Raw genomic sequence first — 21,160 nt, 5'->3', positions numbered from 1 at the left:
CCCCCCTATCAGGCACAGAGCAGGGCTGCTCAGGGGGTTGGGGCCCTGCCCCCTGTCACACACAGAGCCGCAGGGCGATCAGGAGGTTTGGGCGCTGCCCCCTGTCACACTGATCCCGGTGCCGGGAGGCATATTACCCTTTTACTATATAGGGTAGAGGCCTGGTGCATGGGTGGGGCTGGCTGGTTTGCCCTGAAGGGTGTCCTGGATCAGGGTGGGGGTCCCCACTGGGGTGCCTGGCCAGTCTGGGTGAGGGACTGAGGGCTGTTTTCAGGCTGGGGGTGACTGAACTCCCAAACGCTCCTATTCTTCCTTTTTTTTTTTTTTTTTATTCTGGGCCAGCTTTACCTTGAGGCTTGGCTCCAGCTCTTAGGCCTCCGCTCCTCCACGGCTGAAAGTAGGTTTCTGGCCTTTGCTTACAATGTTGCGAATCTGCTGGCTGAAGTCCTGTGGTATTTGTTACAATGTTTCTTAAACTGCCTGCTCAGAGGCCTGCAGCCGCAGGCGGGGAACGTTGGTTTCCTCCAACGATCCTCCGTCACTGAGGCAAGCAAGCCTCATGTTAGCTTCAAGCTGCCTGGCTGCCAGCCGCCATCTTGGCTGACAGTTAATTTGCATATCTCGCTGATTAGCCAATGAAAACGGTAGCGGTCGTACACCAATTACCATGTTTCTCTTTTATTAGTGTAGATATCCCTTCTATTATTCTTATCATGTCCATTTGTTTCTATAAATACAAAATCTGAATTCAGTTAGCATGAATTAGCATCTTTTAATCAGCTCTTCTTTTTACTCTCAACTCTAGACCAAATAAAATCCCTTTGGCCCTGGCAGTGTTTCTAGAAATGTTTCTTCAATTTAAAAAACTAAACACTTGAACCACGCTTCTGATAAGTGATGAAAATATTAAGCAACTGTAATATTGTTTCATTCTATCTAAGAGGCAGCCTTAGAGATCAGTATACTTAAAAAATGGAAAAACATCTAAAGGCCAGGAACAGAATTTCAGCTAATGAGATTGTACGGTAAACGGAATTATGGGTCCCTTCCCATGCTCCAACTCCTCCTCCCACCCTGTGGGAAATATAGTGAAGTCCATCTGTAAGCGGACTGTGAGACCTTGGGAACCTGGCCAACCACTCAGTCTAAGAAAGGCCAAAGAGAAATTGCTTCTAGATGTGAGCCTGGATTGTAAACAGCTAGTGTTTTAATCTCACACAGCTTGCACAGAGGCCTGTCACCCTCCCCCTGCACGCCCTGTTTTTCTGTTTTCTGTACTCTATAAAACAGTAGTTCTCAACCTTCCTAATGCCGCGACCCTTTAATACAGTTCCTCATGTTGTGGTGACCCCCAATTTCATTGTTACAAACTGAACATAATTAAAGCATAGTGATTAATCACAAAAACAATATGTAATTATATATGTGTTTTCCAATGGTCTTAGGCGACCCCTGTGAAAGGGTCATTAGACCCCCAAAGGGGTCGCGACCCACAGGTTGAGAACCGCTGCTATAAAACTTTATGCTGGTAAAGTCTGGGAGGCGGCAAAACAATAGCACCAGCTGGTCGCCCCAGTGCAGCCTGTCCACAGGTTGGGTGGGACTTAGCAGGACAACTTCACTGGAGGCAGCCGGTACAGTGGTAAACTTCACCAATTGGCTGCCACTGGTGCACACATAAGTTCTAATAAACCCATGTCTTTCGGAGCCAGTCCTCCGGATTATTTCTTTGGAATCCATGAACAATACACTGAGGTTTTCTGGGAGCTCAGCACTTTGCATAACAAAGATCTTATGTTACTTGTGTCATGGGAACCAAACAACGGTTGAATGAGTTTCTGATCATTATGAAAATGCTTAGAAAAAGTAAGGCCTTCATAAGTGCCAGTTGAGGAATCTTGTCTCAAATATTCAAAAATATTTTCCTGTACTAAACCAAATCATCAGAGACCTGGGTGCCTGGACCACATATTTAGGTGTCTTTGTAGAAATATCCTTAGTAGAATGAGTTGAGGTGTTGGTCATCAGCTAACAGTTAGATCCATTACAAGATACATACCTTTGCTTTACTTACTGAAAAGACAGGGTTTCTTCTTTATGAGAATGCAAATAAGTTTCTTTTAAGTTTCACTGCCAGAAAAATGTTCTCCACCATGACTGGCCTTTTAGATGGTGGACACTGTAACTGACCACATTACCTTCTCTATGTAGCCTGTCAGGACTCTCAGAGCCGAGTCATGGCCCAGGTGTACAGAGCATTTGGGGGTATTAACCTCATTTTAGGTACTAATTTCACCCAGAAATTTACTCATTTACTTTTTATAATGTACTGCATGTTTCTTCATAAATCCTTTTTGGAATATGGTAGGATAGAAAATGCGGGGGGGGGGGGGGGGCTACTCGTACTTCCACCCATACTTGGCTAAAGTGCTTCCCTGAAATAGAAAATGGCACTATACCATGAACTAGTGACTTCCCAATAAATTTTAAATCACTTGTATCATTTGACAAGGCAAGATGTTCTAATTTCTGCCCCTATGATTTAAAACAAAGAATGGACAACTGTCTTCCAACTTCTTGCCAACTCAGGACAGGTTCAGGGTTAGTTATAAAAGTTAGAATTCTTTGTAACAAGACGCAGAAAACCAAACTCACCACCTTAGGTCTTTTTGAGAATCCAGTGAAAGCTATATACCCAGAAAAATGCACATAACACAACTTGCATTCAATTCCTGGGTGGTCCATAGATATCCTCCATGTCCACTTATGAGTCTTAAGTTACAGCTCCTTTCTAGAAAATGGCTTAGACACCAGCCACTAGAGTTCAGAGCCTACATCCTGAGAGAAATCCTATGTATTACACGATTTTCATGTAGTTTCAAAGATCGGAGGATTAAGGAGAGCTCCTGCTCACATTAGTAATAAAATATTCATACTTGTGAATACTGCCTCATATAGTCCTGCTTTGCATATAGTCACTCCACATGATCACTCTGTATATAAAGAAGTAAAGCCCTGCCTCATCCAACCTCCTTATCGTTTTATTTTTCCTCAGAGGACCTCCTTCCACCTAACATTAAGTTTTTCTTGTTTGCCTCCCTTGACTAGAAGTTCCATAAGGGCAGGGACTTTGTTTTTCTCATGGCTACATCTGTGATGCATAAGAGACACTCAGATATGTTATGTAAATCTTCCATAGGATTCTCTATAACAGGTTTTAGTAAATAAAGTTTTACTGGAACTCAGTCATGCTCGCTCACTTTCATATCATCTATGCCTGCTTTCATACTATAGTGGCTGAGATGAGGGGTTGCAACAGGATCCACATAGTCTGCAAAGCCTCAAACATTTGCTATCTGTTCCTTTTCAGAAAGTTTACTGACCACCAGTAGCATTCATTTGGCCCTCATTTCTCAAGATAACTCCTTTGTACTTAGAACAGAGTAGATGCTTAAAAATAGCTTATCACTACACATACAGATTTGCTACTTCCAACATAAATGATTTTTGTAGTTAAAAGCAAAGTTAGTATTTTCCATCCTCAATGCATTTCTACCAAGGCCACAAGCAAACATTACCCATGTTTAATAATTTGGGGAATAGGGAGAAGAGATAAAATGCTTAATAGCAAAATTTCTTTCAAAGTTAGTCGTGTAATCTTTAAAATGTGAATGCAACGTAACAACTGGCAAGCTCTTCCCTGATATGTTTCAGACAAAAATGATTTTGAGATAAACCACTGTTATTTTGTCAATGTCAAAATAATTCTAAGACATATATCTTTTATGCCAGGGGCATTATGGGTGTTAAAGTCATTGAATGGATCTCTCTCCCATAATTATTGTGGTCATCAAATTCTGCAAATTACAATTACCTGAAAGAGAGCATCAAGATTTACTAGTATATCCCTTTGCCAATTTTAGGATATATTCAACACTGTCAATCCTTTTTAAAATTACAGCCTTTGTTGTCATCCTAAAAAACAAATTTAACTTGCATGGGCATCACTGGTTCCAGGGAACTGAAGAGTAAATGGTAATTCTTGGCATAATTTCAGCCACTGTTTATGCCAGGTGCAGAGGTGAGCAAATAGAATTTTTTCTTATCACTGAATGATATTTCATTTGAAAACATTATAGTCCAGGAGCTAAGACAGGAGGGAGAAGAGAAAAGGCTAGGAAATTTACTGAATTATCTCTGCTAAGTTATTTTGAATAAGCAACAATACACACAATGATACACAATCATTTGAGAAAACTATCGTTTATTTAGAAAAAAGGTTACACTGGTAGAATTTGGTAGATTAAAACTTTTTCTTTTAAAAATGTCACTGAAACTTTTCCAGGTGAAAGTTCAGCAATACAAAGCTCCTCTAGCTGTAGAATTAGAACACAGGTAACTTTTGATACCCACTCCTCACCACAGATTTGTCTAATATAATTATAAGAAAAAATGGCAAGGGACAAGTGAGTGCTGGTAACTTTTTCTTTTTTTAAACAGGTTTTTAATGTTGTACATGTACTATATAAAGTGATCCCTAATTATTGCATTAGACACTGCTCCCACTTCGTTTTTAGTGACTAATATTAAAAACAGCCCAAATAATAAATTAAAATTAGTTTTAAAATGAGGTAAATTCAAAATGGTTCAATAATTGTTTATTTTCAGCTTCAAACAATAAAAAGGAAACATTTCAGATTTTTTAAAAAAATTAAACCTGAAGTGAAATTCTGTACACATGAAACCTCATTTGCTTCTTGGGAACTATATGCAGCACATTGTGCTAAAAATATGGAATAGTTAACACTTTCAGCCATTTACTGAAAATAAATATGTAGAAACTAAGCAACAAGTTAAATACAGTAATGTACAACTCAACAATTTAAAGTTTCCTGCATGGAGCAATAAAACAGATAAATGAATAATTTAAGAAGATGCAACTGGGCCCTCTTCATTTGATTCTTGGCAATGTACTCAGGAAACTAAATTTCTGGTCACAGCTGAACCATTCCATTCCAATCTCATCTGAAAGAAACAAAGTGATTATATTGATAGATAAAAGAAGGAAGAAAAGAAGGAATGGGAGGAGGGAAGGATGACAGAAGGGAGAGGAGGAGGGGGAGGGGAGGGAGGGGAGGGAGGGAGGGAGAGAGGGAGGGAGGAAGGGAGGGAGGGAGGGAGGGAGGGAGGAGGGAGATAGGAAGGATGATAGGCAGGAAGAAGATGGAAGAAGAGGAGGAGGAAGGAAGAAAGAAAGCAGAGAGGGAGGGCAGGAGGGATGAAGGGAGGAAGGAAGGAAGGTTGGTTTAACAAAGAAGAAAAATCAGTGAGTTCTATCAACAACATAGGCTTGAGTTAAGTCCCTAGATAAGGATGAAATATCTTTGTTTCTTAGTGCCCACTCTCAGAAACCATTCAAGACAGGCAGACTATGATGACTTCAAAATAAAAAAATTGAACATTTTATCTGTGAAAACCCTCAAGTGGGGGAGGGGGAAGGAAAAAATGAAATAGAAACACGTAAAACATTCTTCAGCAACAAGCAATAGCTTGTCAAAAGTAAACAGAACACATAGCAACAAAAAGGAACCAATTTTACATGATCAACAAAAAAAGAAAATAATGACATCACATTTTTCACAAGGGCATGATTTTAATAGTGACTTATATTAAGATGCAATGTCTGCTAAATTATAAAAATTGCTTTAAAAATATATTGACTTAATTATACTTATTTCCTTTCCTTTATGTATTGACATTTTTCAAATACTGCATAATGAAATAAATTCAGAACATAATCATTACAACATGTGGCAAATAACTTATCTGCCTAACATTTTTTTCATTTATTTTTAAACTAATGCTTAACGCATTAAACTTTATTGATGAAAATACTACATTCACATATTTCATAAAACCAGAGCTAGGAGAGCCTTAAAAAATAATCACACTTCCATGAAATGCTGACAAATAATTTACATATCATTTCTATACAGCATTCTGTTCACATCAGGTATAATCTTAATATAATTATAATTGTGGATACACTAATGTTGAACTTACAATTTAATACTTAAAAATCATTGTTCCTGTCCATAACTGATGGATGGATAAACAAAATATGGTACACATTCATACAATGGAATATTATTCAATTAATTAAAAAAATGAAGTTCTGATACATGCTATATATATCATGGATGAACATTGAATTCATAAATTTATGTGAAAGAAGCTAGACACAAAAGGTCACATGTTGCATAAGTACATTTTTATAAAATGTCCAAAACAGGCAACTCTATAGAGATAGAAAGTATAACATTTCCAGGAGCTGGGGGAAGGGAGAATTGGGAGCAACTGCTAACAGGTGGGGGGTGATAGAAATGTTCTGGAATTAGTGGTGATGGTTATACAGCATACTGAATAGTAAAAACCATTTTAAAATGGCAAGTTTTATGCTCTGTGCATTTCATTTCATTTTCTTAATAGCAAAAAAGTCAATGTTCCAATTAAGAGTATCATGACGGCCATAACTAGAAAAAGAAATAGGTTCTCAGTCATGAAGATGTCAGTCACAACAGGAGTATTACTGAGCAAGGGAAAATTTGGTGATATATTTAAGGGTTAAAAGATAAAACTGCTATTGCTGTAAAAATGTAATGATGATCTTTCCCACTTGTAAAGATGAAATTAAAATTTTTTACAAGAGGCCAAAATCCTCAAGCAATACAATCATCCCAATATTTTCAAATAGGAGTTCACACACAAATGCAGTCTATCTATATCATTAAGGAACTGGTTCCAGGAGGCGATTTCCTCTCCTTTCTGAAAAGAAGGATGAACTAATAGAACAGTGAAATTTTCATTAGATGCTGCTTCTGGATGGTGAATTTCGAGTAAAAATTGTATACACAGGGACCTTGCTGCAAGGAACTGTCTGGAGGTGAAAATAATGTTCTGAAAATCAGTGACTTTGGAATGTCTCATCAAGAGGATGGTGGTGTATATTCATCTTCTGACTTAAAGCAGATTCCCATTAAATGGACAGCACCAGAAGCTCTTAATTATGGGAGATTCGTTCTGAGAGTGACGCATGGAGCTTTGGCATCCTCCTCTGGGAGACCTTCAGCTTAGGGATCTGTCCATACCCTGGAATGACAAATCAGCAAGCACAAAAGCAAGTGGAAAGAAGATACTGGGTGTCAGTCTCTCAGCAGTGTCCAGAGTGTATTTATAAAATAATGCTGAAGTGTTGGGATTACAAACTTGAAAATCAACCCAAGTTTAGTGAATTTCAGAAAGAAAACTGCCATCAAGAAGAAAGTCGCATAGTGATGAAACAGTGCCAAACTCAGCCTTCCAGCAAAATAATATTTTCTTCTCACTAACAATGAGTTTATACCACATTACCTGGAACATACTCTAAGGTTTTTTAATTAACTATTTATTTTAAATATGGGCCACTTTTAACCACTGTAAATAAGTAACCCCAGGCTCTAACTGCAATGGATTGCATGGATCTATCTTTTTTACACCTAGAACTGCTACTGTTTCTCAAAGGGTTTCTACTTCAAACTCAGTTCAGAGTTGGCTGCCCTCCATCATAGACACCTTTACTTTATTAGTGCCATAAACTGCATTGGTAACACCATGTCTGCAGAACACAGTCTAACAAAAAGTGGCCCTCCATTCTGCTAAGACAAGATTACCTTTGTAAACATCACCTTCTATTAAGAATTATCTGAACATCCTGATTTTTTTTTCTTTTTAGTTGCCAGAAATGGGCCCTGCTGAATTAGTAACATTGCCATTTACCTATGTTCTATCACGTACTCCTCCTTTGTTAGGGCATCAGAAAACTGCATGAAATGACCCCTAAGGGTTGAGGCAGCTGATTTTAAGTGATGTTATTTTACAGAGACCAATGACAGCAAGAAACAAGTTTGAAAAGTAGGGTGGTCTGGAGAAAAGAGCAGCTAAACTTATGATCAAAGTAGAGAAGAAAGACAAGTAAAAATTCAGCCTTCTTATTGGAGGTGTGCTTTTATAGACACACACTATCTAATTTTATGATCTAAGTCACCAAGAAGGTCCTAAGAAAAGTCTCAATTGTTCATAGATTCCTCATAAAAGAGCCCTCTTGGTGGCAAAATTTGCTTTAGAGAAAATATATGTCCACCAAATCAACAGATTGTTTTTGGTTAAGTATCTTCACCTCAAAGAAGGCATCCCAGAATTTTGTTCCCTTTATTTTCACTAATGACTGAAGCTGTCAGGATTTCATGATACTAGCTCTCAAGTTCTTTCTCTTTCTCTCCCTCTCCTTCACCCCTCTTTCTCTTTCTCCCTCCCTCCAAGTAAAAAGGCATATATGGATGAAGTTGACAGCTAAAAAGTCAAATGAACACTTAAAAGGAAGAAAGAAGTTAGAGGGACAGCCATCCACTATACTCCTTTCATTTACCCCTATAGTGCTACCTAGGATGTTTCATGTGGGTAAAATGTAACTCAGAGTTAAAACTGGGAATTTGTTGACCTGAATCTTAGCATACCCAGGGGTAACTCTCAGGATAAATGCATGTATTGGGGATAGTCACGCTCGGGGTAAATGTGGTATGAGAGCCTTTTGTAAGTGTTCATGTCTATGTCCAGATAAAAACTGCACAGCACCTTAGTGAATATTTGATCTACCTAAAGTGGAAGAAAGAAATGGAAAATTCCTCCTGTGTTCTCCAGCTTTTCAGTGGCTATGAATATCAGTGCAAAGAACTTACACCAAGTACTTTTAAAAGTATAAAGAATGCCCTGGCTGGTTTGGCTCAATGGATAGAGCATCGGCTTGTGGACTGAAGGGTCCCAGGTTCAATTCCAGTCAAGGGCACATGCCCGGGTTGCAGGCTCGATCCCCAGTAGGAGGTGTGTAGGAAGCAACCAATCAATGATTCTCTCTCATCATTGATGTTTCTATCTCTCTTTCCCTCTCCCTTCCTCTCTGAAATATATATATATTATAAAGAATGATAATGAAGATAAAAATAGTTTGTGTATATCATTTCAATCTCCCTAACAAAACTTTTGTACACATCCAATGATTCTACATACAGACCCAAATGAAAGCATAATAAACCTGCCCTCAAAAAATATTTTGCAGCATACAAAGCAACTTCTTTTTAAATAGTATATTATCAAATGCTGTAAATAAACGGAACCTTTTTTTGAGAGAGAGAAAAAAAAAGTCAATGCTGTTTCACATCAATCCCAAAGAGATACACTTAACACTTCTGTACATAGCTCTCCATATGAAGTTAACAGAGTTGCTGAAACCTAGCAAGTAATAAAGAAAAATACTTGGTTGTTTGATTATAAGGAAGGAATGAAATTACTGCCTTTAACAAGATCACAATCTAAGTACAGGGACATGTAACATACTCATATATAAATAAGAATCAGTGACTAGGACTCTGTAAGAAAGCCCACAAACACACATAAGCAATGGGAAACTACTGAGAAAGAAACTTAATTAGACGCTCTCTACTCTAACACATTACCAGCATCTAGGACTATGCCTTGACATGGCAACACAGTCAACACAGTCCTAAAATAAGCAATCTTTGAGCACTTCAGTCGAAATAAGGCTCATAACAGTAATTATAAAATCAACTGTTTATAGGGGTTAGTATATAATGGAAACAAATGAAGTGAGCTGGGTGGGACTGATTGAAATAAAACAAAAATTTAAAAAGACCCACTCTCTGTATAAGGAAGAGGGGGGCACAGCACCTTGGCAGATCTAGCTGATTGCTGCCATACAAAAATCAGAACACAATATTGCCAGATGTCCCAATTTTTCAAGAGAAACTGAAATTCTGATTTGTCAACTCTTCTGATTTTTAAAGATGATCACTTTTTAAAAATGTTAAATATTGTGTGACTCCAGGAGATACATCTAATGAGCCACGTTTTGCCCAAGGCCTGAGAATTTACAACCCTGGGTTTAAAGCATAAAAGAATTGATTAGGTTACACATATGAGACTGGAGCTTAGACGGACCTGCAAAATATATTAGGCCTTATTGGAGTGGAGGATTAAAATAGGAATGTAGTATATTACAAATACAGATGGAGAGGATAGAGCTAACTGCTAATATTCTTTGAAATCAAGTATAAAGTCCAAGATTGAGCCTCTCAAAATCTGGGAGAAAGTCTCAGTTTAGTATAGCATAGCATCTGGTTCTAAAAGGACTCTCAATGATCTAACTTAACTGAGCTCCACATTCATGAATTGAGGACCACATGTATCAAATTCAAATTGAGAAGCTAAAGGATGGTTCTAAAAAGAAAAATTTAATTGGCATGAATTTTTAAAGATTAAACTAAAGGAAAGGTTAAAGGCAAAGCAGCTAGTAGTGTTCAAGGAACTAAATCAAGGAGAGATAAGGAATTTGGACAAAGACTTTAGCAATAACAAGTGAGAAAAGATAGAAAACAAGCAGGAAGAATGGTGCAAGTAAAACTGTGAGAGAAAAAGAAGACAAAAGACTTTGCAAGGAATTAAATCTGGGTCACATTTATATATTGTATTTCTTAACTCTAATGCAATCGTTTTAATGTTTCTGAAATCAGGATGATACTTATAATAAATGTCCTTTCTCTATTCACTCTTCTCAAAAAACAGGTATAGAAACGAACGATTCTTAAAATTAATGACATCTTTGAATCACAGAAATGTGAGACACGCAGCAGCTCTCCTTTCTGTAGAATGTAAAATAAAATTAAAAACAGCAGGAAGCAGCAGATTTGAGGTAGCCTAACGGTAAATGGTGCTAATCCGAAATGATGAGACCTCTAAAGGTAAAGGCAGAACAACAGAAAGACCTAACCAACCCTAGAATGTATCCAATAGGAGGCAGCTGGCAAAAGGAAATATCAACCTCACAAAATTAAAAGACTACCCAAGAAGAAAGTACAGTACATAATTGTCAGCAAGAAATTGAACAGAATGACCATCATGCTAAATGAACCTTAAAAGGGTATCTGAATTAAGAAGCTCTGCTACAAGACCACCAACCGACAGAACCTAGAGACAGAACCTAGCAAGAGAACATGGCAAAAGATCCTGGACAGAACCTGGCGACCGAACCTGGCTGGAGAACCTAGCGAGAGAACATGGCTACAGAAATTGGCTGGAGAACCTAGACAGAACATGGCAGGAGAACCTGGACAGAACCTGGCGACAGAACCTGGCTGGAAAACCTAGCGAGAGAACATGGCAACAGAACCTGGATAGAACCTGGCGACCGAACCTGGCAGAAGAACCTGGCTACAGAACCTGGCTGGAGAACCTAGCAAGAGCACATGGACACAGAACCTGGCTGGAGATCCTAGACAGAACTTGGCTGGAGATCCTGGCTGGAGATCCTGGCTAGAGATCCTAGCTAGAGAACCTGGAGAGAACCTGGCTAGAACCTGGCTAGAGAACCTGGCTATGATGATCACCTGAACGCTGCCTCCATGTCATTCCTTCTTTACTGACTCCGTCCACACCTTTGGGGACCCCTGGACCTGCTGGGGTTGGACCCCAGCAATGAACAAAATAGATCCAGAGACATAGAAGCATGGAACAGACTGATGAATTTTGAGGGAAGGTGGGGTGGGAGTGGGGGGTAGAGATTAACTAGGGAACTTGTATGCATATATGCATAGCCCATGGACACAGACAATAGGGTGGTGAAGGCCTGGGGGGGGCAGGTGAAGGGTGGAGGGGGTCAATGGGGAAAAAGGGGGACATCTGTAATACTTTCAACAATAAAGATAAATTTTAAAAATACATTTTATTTTCAAAATTGAGCTAGCAGCTGTTAAAGTATGTATACATTTTGGGGACGCCCTGTATTTTCCAGGTCTTATTAGCTTTATATTTTTAATTTTAGTGAATAAATGTTTTTGTCACTAATTAAAAAAAAAAAGACCACCAACCTAACACCCCAGGCCAGTCTTTTCCTGCCTTTGGTCCTGAGAGATTATATAGAGAGGTAAAGTACAAATAATCCATGGCCTATGTGAAGAACTCAAAGGAATCTTTGGCATAACTTTCACATACCAAAAAATAATATTTAGGTACTGAGTAAAGAGAGATGGATAAAATCACAGTGAAAATTGTTAGTTATGGTTAGCCCATTCCTAACAAAGATATAAGAGGTAGGGTTTTTGGTTTTCTTTAATAAGGAGACCGTGTGAAAGGAGAAGTAAAAAGCAAAATGCCAAACTAAAAGAAAGGCTAAGCCCGGCTGGTGTTGCTCAGTGATTGAGCATCGACCTATGAAACAGAGGTCATGGTTCGATTCCCAATCAGGGCACATGCCTGGGTCTTGAGCTGGATCCCCAGTAGAGGGCCTGCAGGAGGCAGCTGATCAATGGTTCTCTGTCATCATTGATGTTTCTATTTCTTTCTCCCTCTCCCTTTACTTTCCTCTCTCTGCAATCAATAAAAACGTATGAAAATTAAATAAAAGGTTAAGGTGAAGAATAAAAAAAGATTAAGAGTTTATAGTTCACTAGAGAAGATAGTTGTTGAGGTGGAGATGACTAAAACTGAAGAATTGGCAATAATATTACTTTTACAATATTTCTAATTATAAAAAATTACTAAATTCTAAATGTTCTCTCATAACTCTCATTTTACCCCACTCTACTACTTAGATAACAAGCACAGATAACGAAGCAGAAAAAAACACTATTAGTCAGGAGGTTACCTATCTGGAACTGCAAAACCCTGCTTTGCAGACAAAATAACAATAAAAAAATCTATACCCTATAGCTTATACCCTAATACAGAACAGGCTCTTAGACATTTCTCACTCTCAAAAACAACTGTAAAGAGTCTTGGTTTTCTGTATGGTTTTATAAAAAAAATGGAAGCAGCAAATAATATTTGGGGGAGGGTACAGACAGCAAGCATACTTGATATCTTTAAGAAGTGACAGCTAATATGGAAGCAGGAAAATGGACTATAAAAAGAGTAAAAAAACTTCAAATACAGTCACACTGAACCATTAAATGTAGAGGGTAAATCATCCTATATACCTCAATAATCCTAAGGCATCACCAAACAATAACTATTTAGATGATGACCTGAGTGCTCAAAAAAAGTCTATATTAGGTTCTGAACACTCTGACCACAAAGACAGTGGACCATTGTCCACATACAATTTACTAAAGATGGTTAAAACACTTTTTAAATCTCACATAAAGCATGAATACCTTGAAAACAAAGCTGCAGATTTTAAATTCTAGAACTAAAAGCACAGACCAGATTTTTCAGCTTTGCAAAACCTGGGCACTGGTAGAAAAAGAGGCACAAAAACTTAAAATAAAAATCTCCAAATAACATGTCTGCATGAACAGGCAAAAAGAACAGAGAACACGAAAGGGCAAGAAGACCTATGTTTAAGTATTGGCTCTGCTAGCTAGAGTCTCTGTCACCCTCCTCAACTTAAACTTTCAGAGTCTCAGTTTTTTCACCTGTAAAATGCAGATGCCACAACCACCTACAAGGCTATGACACTTAAAAAAAGTAATTAATTATCCAGAGAAGATGGGAATGAGTGGTGAAAAGAAAGCCAGATGTTCTTAAGTACATCTTGGTGTTAAAAAAAAAAAAAGCTAATCAGCAAGCTTAAAATGAAAACAGCTTAAAAATAACTGTGAATTTTGTTTTGCATCTATACCCAAAGACCTGGTCATTATATTTAGGTGAAAAATGCTACTTGTACTTTGCAAAATGGATCTAGTTTCTTCATCATCATCATCATCAGACCTCATTTCATAAAATTTCTCTTTAAATGAAAAGGAGGTGAGAGAACACTCACCTTGATGGAAAGTCTTCATTATCTGTGTTTGTCCGAGGACTTATGAGTAGATGACAAATTAAGGGGAAAACTAGGGAAAAAAGAATGGTGTCTCATCTTTTAGTACAATCCCTTAGCTTGCAGGCCTATTTGGCTCTAACTAGCTGGTAGCCTCAAACTCTACCAGCTCTGCTTGTCTGCTGCATCATCTTGCCCTTCAATTCCCCATGCTCCCAGCCCAAAGGACTCTATTCTTTTTCTTCCTCTCAATGATAATACAGACAGAAGGACTCCAAAATCCCTTGGTGGCATAAGACAACCTCAGTCAACAAAGAAGTTTAAAAAACATATCAATTCTCCCACTTCCACATTTCTTATATTTGAGAGGATTAACTGGAGAGACCATTTAAAAGCTAAGAGGCTCTTAAGCATTTAGAGCATATACTACAAGGGTACAATTCTAAACATGAACAGTATCAAAGCTTTCCATTTCACTGATTAAAAGCATCAATAAGATGAAAAGGATATTGTTTCTTCTCTTCCTTTCCTCCTGAACTGTCCCGTTTCTCTTTCTTTTCTATCTTTTCTTTATCATGCCTGGACTCCTATAAGGAATGGTGGAATTAGTTGGGGAAGGGAAAACCAAATTAAAAAATCAGCTCAAAATCTCTTTTCAATCACCCACCAGTCATAAATTTTTCTTCAAAAACTTATTTAATAGAACACCAAAGGCACAAGCAACAACAAAGAATTGGATTTCATCAAATAAACACTTTCATGCATCAAGTTACACTATCAAGAAAGTGAAAAGACAATCTACCAAATGGGAGAAAGTATTTGCAAATCATAGATCTCATAAGAGTCTAAGTATCAGACTATATACAGAATTCTTACAACTGAGCAACAAAAAGACAAATAATCCAATTAAAAATGGCCAAAGCATCTGAATAAATTTCTCCAAAGAGGATATACAAATGGCCAAAAAGCACATGAAAAGATACTCAACATCATTAGTCATTAAGGAAATGCAAAATCAAAACCACAATGAGATGCCACTTCACACCCACTAGGATGGCTATGTAACAAAAAATAAAATTTAAATTAAAAAATATTGAAAAGAATGTGGAGAAATTGGCACCCTCATGCATTGTTGGTAGAAATATAAATTGTGCTGCCACTGTGGAAAACAGTTTGGTGGTTCCTCAAAAAGTTAAACATAGCATTACCATATAACCCAGAAATTCCACTCCTGGGTATATACACACAAGATTTTAAAACAGGTATTCAAACATATACTAATAGCAGCACTATTCACAATAGCCAAAAGGTGGAAAACACAAAAGTCCAACAAATGGTCAACAAATGTGGTATATTCATACAATGAAATATTATTTAGCCATATAAAGAAATGAAGTACTACTGATTCATGCTACACTATGGGAGAATCTCAAAAACATTATGCTAAATGAAAGAAGTCAGACACAAAAGGCCACTTTATTACATGATTCCATTTATATGAAATATCCAAAACTGGTAAATCCACAGAGACAGAAAGCAGATTAGTTTTTTTCACGTGATAAAGGGAGGGGAAAATGGGGAATGCAGCTTAATGGGTATAGAGTCTCCCTTTGAGGTGATGAAAATGTTTTGGAACTAGACAGAGATGGTGATTGCACAACATTGTAAAGATACTAAATGCTTGTATACTTTAAAATGACTAATTTTGTTATGTAAATTTTAACTCAATTTAAAAAATATTTAAAAGGAGCAACCTCCCCTCTAAAGCATATAGAAATCTTTAAACTATCACCTTATAATTTTCAAAAACTGCTTTTAATAACTATAAATTTAACAAGTATAAATATATAAAATATACAATTTTGACTATACAACAAAATAATGCTTTACACTTTAGTGATGACTTGCTTACTTAATGGCTGATGCATGAGATGTATTTTGAATATCATCCATTAGTAAGTATCTAAGAGAATGCACACTACACTTAATGTGAGAATCAAATACAAGTTGCAAACACATAAGGTTATTAGGAGAAAATGTTATAAAAATGTTTAGAATCACAAACATTTTTTACTTTATGACACTAATGATCAGGGAGAATACATGTAACCATATTTTAATCTCATGAATACAGAGAAATTAAAAAGCATTGTTAGTGGAGGAAAAAGAAAACACAAAAAGAAGGGCTGAAACTCAAGAAACAGAAATAGGTGGGAGTGGAATGGAGAGGAAAGGAATTTCAGAGGTAAACTAATTCTACCCTCGCAGTAATTTGGGACTGAGTTGGTTTGAATTCCCCAGATAACCTGCCCTCTCTTACTGTCTCATCTTTCCATCCCAAATAATTAACAAAAGACTATTTGACTATAAAAGAACCTCAATATTTGCTGCATTTTCAAAGGGTTAATTTTCTAAGTAAAGTATATTGTTCCTTTGTTGTCCCAATTTACCTTTTTGCCACTGGAGGAGATTTTATCCATTTTTTCTGATTTAAATGAATCACCGCCTTTTTCTTTGCCTGAAGATTTGGACTTATTTTTTTCCTTGTCTTTCTCATTTGGATAAGGAGACTCACATGGGCTTTCACTTTTGTGTTTTGAAACCGCCACTAAAATTATAAAAGAGAATCATGAAAGCCATTTCCAATTCAGTTTGACAATTGTTTTAAAAGTATTGGTAAGTCTACCTACTTGTTCCATTTTCCTCTTTTCGCCTCTTGGTTAAGTCCGGTAGCACTTCACGGTCATTGTTTGAGTGATCCTAGAACCAAGAATTGTGAACTACATTGATCAAGAGTTTTTTGTTTTGTTTTGTTTTTAAAGTATTACTTTTATGCAAGAAGCGCACAGCATTGTAGAATATTTGTGATAGTTTCACATACTTGGTAAAATGACATGAAAGACAAGCAGAGCTGGGAGAGATTATTAGGCTGAAGATCCTTATTACTGTAGAAGATTCAAACACACTTTAGGATGAAAATACCAATTAAAACACTAAATAACAGATTGCCATGCAACAAACTAGTACTTTAAAAATAGGCAACAAACATACTATTGTACACAATAACGAGCTTTCCAAACTAGTTTTAAAAAATTACAAACCCTTTTCCGTTCCTTCCTGTCCTTTTCATCTTTTTTCTCTCTTTCTCTGGATCTTTCCCTTGACTTGTCCAAATCTTTCTTGTCCATTTCTCTCTCCTTACTCTTGGACAGTGGTGAAGGAGTATGATTAAGGTAGAGCTGTTAAATTAAGGCAACATTACTAAAGATTATTAGTTTTCCAGTATTGGTATCATTTGCTTGATTGTTTATTTAATGAAAGACAATTGGTAGTGAGACCCCAAGTCAAAACTGGTGAGCTGTCTGGATTACAAGAGGTAAAATAAAAGAGCATGGCACAAATTATGCAAAGACTTCAATTCTTGGGCTTATAAAATTACCAGTTCATTCCTGCCTCGACTGAGATTCATTAGTAAATTCACAAGCTACAATTCCTTTTACAGCTCTATTGAGAAGACCTATAACCACCATTACAATAGTCCATATGTGAAAAATAGTGACTAGACTTGCTCTACTGTAAAAAAAAATTACAAACCTCTACAAAATCATGGAAATTTTAAATAGTTTTACCATCTACTGATAGGTAATCAATGACAGTGAGCAAAAGTATAAAATAAAGCCTAGACATAACTAATAAGTCTTTTCTACCTCAGAGTATATCATGCATAAATTATCCTAAATTACTTTTACAAATGTAAAGGCTACATAGTCTCCACTTCTGAAAGCACTCAAATTTATATCTAATTATCACAACTAACTGTGAATTTTGCCTTACTAGTTCTAAATAATTCAGTAAACTATATTAGTCAGCTGCGGATGATGAAACACCTCAAAGACTGAAAAATGATAAATCAATGTTCTCCTCTGCTTATTCTTTCTCTGCCAAACGGCCCATAGGCAATAAAACAGCTAAAAATCAAGGATTGCTAAGTCTAGTAATTAAGAGATAACTTTACTTATGCAAGTTGTAAATATGGAAATCTACTATAAAAGAAATCATTCAGGAAGCAATCAAATACCTAACCTTACAGCATTTATAACTGTGCTACAAGCTTATGTTTAAGACATTAAAAGTATTAGGCAGCAGAATACTGAATATAACTTGTTACATAACTACACAATTCTAGATATACCTTAGCAATGAAAAGAACAGTGAGTCAGAAGTCAAATATTGTTACACAATGAAATCCTTTGATATTCAAAGGAATACATGAAAAAGACAAACATCACTTTGAGAATTAAAGAAACACATTTTTTTTAACACCACCAAATATTTTCAATTCAGCTGGCTCAGAAATAGTGCTATAGCAATACAGAAGTAGATTCTTTAAAATTTCAATGTTTAAAAGTTGGTGATCAACTGAAATAAACAAAATGTTCATTATTAACAAAGAGAAAGAGAATGAAAAAACAGTCATAAAAGTGTTCATGCAAAATGTACTCTTGCTGGGTATAATGCACTAAATGACACTTCATGATTTTCTGTATGCGAGTTGTATTCCTGTCTTAATATTACTCATGAAACTGACAAGACAATGGAAATAATATATTACTGCAATACTTGAAAAAGATTTCTCTAAAGGAAGTATTGCTTAATTCTCCCAATAGAAACAAAAAAAATAGTTTTGGTACAAATAAGCACCCATGTGCACACACATACACACGCACACACACATACACAAGAATGAAGTTTTTAATTGTGCCTAACTTGAATCCTGTATTGCTAGAAACTGAGAAACCTAAAAAATTTTAGTTTAGAAATGTATTCAATTATATTCCTTCTTTCTACCCTCTTAAGAACAGTTCTGATCACAATACTCTTTTCCACAAAAACAAAGTCTCTCATTACCTATGGGATAAAATGCATACTCTTCAGCTTAGGTATTCCAAACTCTTCGCAATCTTTGCACAATTATATTCTACTAGGAAGCACCCAATACATTCTATGCTGTGGCTACTACTGTTCCCTAACACCCTGCCCTTCCCAGTTCTCTTCACCAAAATGGTTGTTCACTTTTACCTTAATCCAATGGTTCTCAACCTTCTGACCCTTTAAATACAGTTCCTCATGTTGTGACCCAACCATAAAATTATTTTTGTTGCTACTTCATAACTGTAATGTTGCTGTTATGAATCGTAATGTAAATATCTGATATGCAGGATGGTCTTAGGTGACCCCTGTGAAAGGGTCGTTCAACCTCTATGAAAGGGGTCGTGACCCACAGGTTGAGAACCGCTGCCTTAATCTCTTAAAATCCTACTTAGCCTTCAAATTCAGCTCAGAAGTCATCATCAGTTTGACTGTCCCTCGAATCTGCAACTCACTTTCTGGTAAACTCATATTACTTCATATTAACCTTTTTGTGATAGGAATTCCCTGTTAAATTCATGTCATTTATTTTTTACCATAGTTTCCAGTATGGTAAGGAACTAATGTATCTTTTCTGCTTTTACACACTTACTAGTGCCTTGTACACACACACAGTGAGTACTCAATAAATGTCTGCCAAATAAAATTAATGATTTGTTAAGTTGATCTGCATGAAGCATTGTTGAATTTTGGGTTTTATTTGCTTTATTTTTGACATTACGTTCATTAGATCCAAAAAACAATTTGATTGATTTTCAAAATCTGTTTAAGAGAACATTGCTATATTTTTATTAAGGATACAATATATAAAGACAGTCTCATTTGCAGGCTTGGGTTTGGTTGTAAATACTTGTTTTAAAATGGTAATAGAAATTAAAAGTAGCATTCTCTTTTGAGGTGGGTATTGCTGCCCTCCTAAATTACATAGAACCTACGTTAAAGGAGCATGCTTTTCACACATTCTTTATCAAATGCAACTAGTAGGATTGCTAGGTAAAAATACAACTGACCAAAATTGGAAATATGCCAATTGGAAATTGGGGTAAAAGGTGAACTGACAAAATATTTGGATACTAAGCTAGATTTTTCTCCCTTTAATCAGTTGAAAATAGTAAGTAAAAAAAAAAAAATTTAAAGAGTATCCCAGGGCATAACTCAAAGGTTAAACTAAAGCAGGGAAACAATTTTATATGTACAAGTGACAAGACAGCATGAAAAAATAGACACATTTCTTTTGAGTCCTCTAAAAAATAAAAGCTACCCCAGAAGCAGTAAGTATATACAGATCAAGTTTAGAGATCATTCGAAGTCTAGTAATTTTTGCCCTCTGACAAATATAGGCTATTAAAATTTCCTACACACATAAAAATGCAACATCAATTACTGTGCAGACCAGTAAACTTTGGATGCTTTACCAAAGTCCAAGGCCTAAGAATTCATTTCAAATATTTATTTAACACCAAATAATATTGCCAGGTACCATACTAAAGCACAAAAGATCTGAAAAGTGGTGTGAAACTCATAATTTTTAGAAGTGTATTCATATGCCATTTTCAAAATGTTCTGGTTGTCTGTGTAATAAACCTATTGAATTTTAAATGTCCAAAAAGTCACCGTCTCTTTTTTTTAAGAGAAGTAGTAAGATTGAATTAAATCATTATAAGTTTAAAAAAGCAAGACAAACATGGTAAAAGAGTTAGGAACCCTGTCAACGACTGTTGAAATGGGTGCTAAGAATCAAGGAACCATAATGTCTTTTCTTGCAATTTGTTTTCATTGTGGTAATAAGAACATCTGAGGAATCTTAACTGTAGTCCAAGTTTTGATACTGACAAGTTATATGCCACTGGGAAAGGACCAAGAACGTCTTCAGTCTCTTATTCAAAAATACACTAACACCTATGCTATCTACCTCATAGCACTGTAATGAGCACAAAATGAGATAACATATGTTTCTATCACATATGTTTATTTTCAAAAGGTTTTCACAAATGTAAAGAACCATAATCTTCATCATTGATTAGAAAATCCAGTTAACTTTATATAACAGCAGGTTTCAAACTGCTTCAAAGTATGTTTCAGAAAATAAATATTCACAAGGCAACATTGTAAACCCATAAATTTAAAGTAGCCCACACAAGCCACTGATGATTAAAACTGACATACACAATCCCAAACTGGTTGTGAAAACCTATTATATTGCAATACATATTTAATGTAGCCAATGAAAGGTTTTACTTTAAAAGAAAACATTCACAGTACAAGCTGACACTCTTTTGATTAATACAGTATATTCTAAAAACAATGCTACAATTTCAGGACACAGGCACAATGGCTAATCTAAACTGTTAAAAATTAATGCTTATT

At 36.3% G+C, this 21,160-nt stretch overlaps 1 protein-coding gene and 1 pseudogene across 15 annotated transcripts in view; one reads left to right on the top strand and one right to left on the bottom strand.

The window, feature by feature from the left end:
* Window positions 1-1,037: 1,037 nt before the first annotated feature.
* LOC132223455 (tyrosine-protein kinase Fer-like) lies at window positions 1,038-7,388 on the top strand (annotated as a pseudogene).
* THOC2 (THO complex subunit 2) overlaps window positions 4,248-21,160 on the bottom strand; it is a 120,902-nt gene continuing 103,989 nt past the window's right edge. For 5 of the 15 annotated variants that reach the window (XM_059679251.1, XM_059679256.1, XM_059679260.1 and 2 more), the window contains exons 34-39: window positions 16,966-17,103; window positions 16,555-16,624; window positions 16,315-16,472; window positions 14,375-14,451; window positions 13,868-13,913; window positions 5,415-7,149 (exon numbers count right to left, since the gene is read on the bottom strand). In XM_059679251.1, coding sequence (XP_059535234.1) covers window positions 13,886-13,913; window positions 14,375-14,451; window positions 16,315-16,472; window positions 16,555-16,624; window positions 16,966-17,103 — 471 coding nt within the window. In that variant the 3' untranslated portion in view covers window positions 5,415-7,149; window positions 13,868-13,885. Of the gene's footprint in view, window positions 5,026-5,414; window positions 7,150-13,867; window positions 13,918-13,950; window positions 14,452-16,314; window positions 16,473-16,554; window positions 16,625-16,965; window positions 17,104-21,160 lie in introns of those variants that run through there. The other 10 variants (XM_059679262.1, XM_059679263.1, XM_059679258.1 and 7 more) reach the window with 9 other exon arrangements.

Source organism: Myotis daubentonii, chromosome X, assembly GCF_963259705.1.
Source record: "Myotis daubentonii chromosome X, mMyoDau2.1, whole genome shotgun sequence".
Taxonomy (NCBI): Eukaryota; Metazoa; Chordata; class Mammalia; order Chiroptera; family Vespertilionidae; genus Myotis; species Myotis daubentonii.
This window is presented reverse-complemented; position numbering and strand designations above follow the sequence as displayed.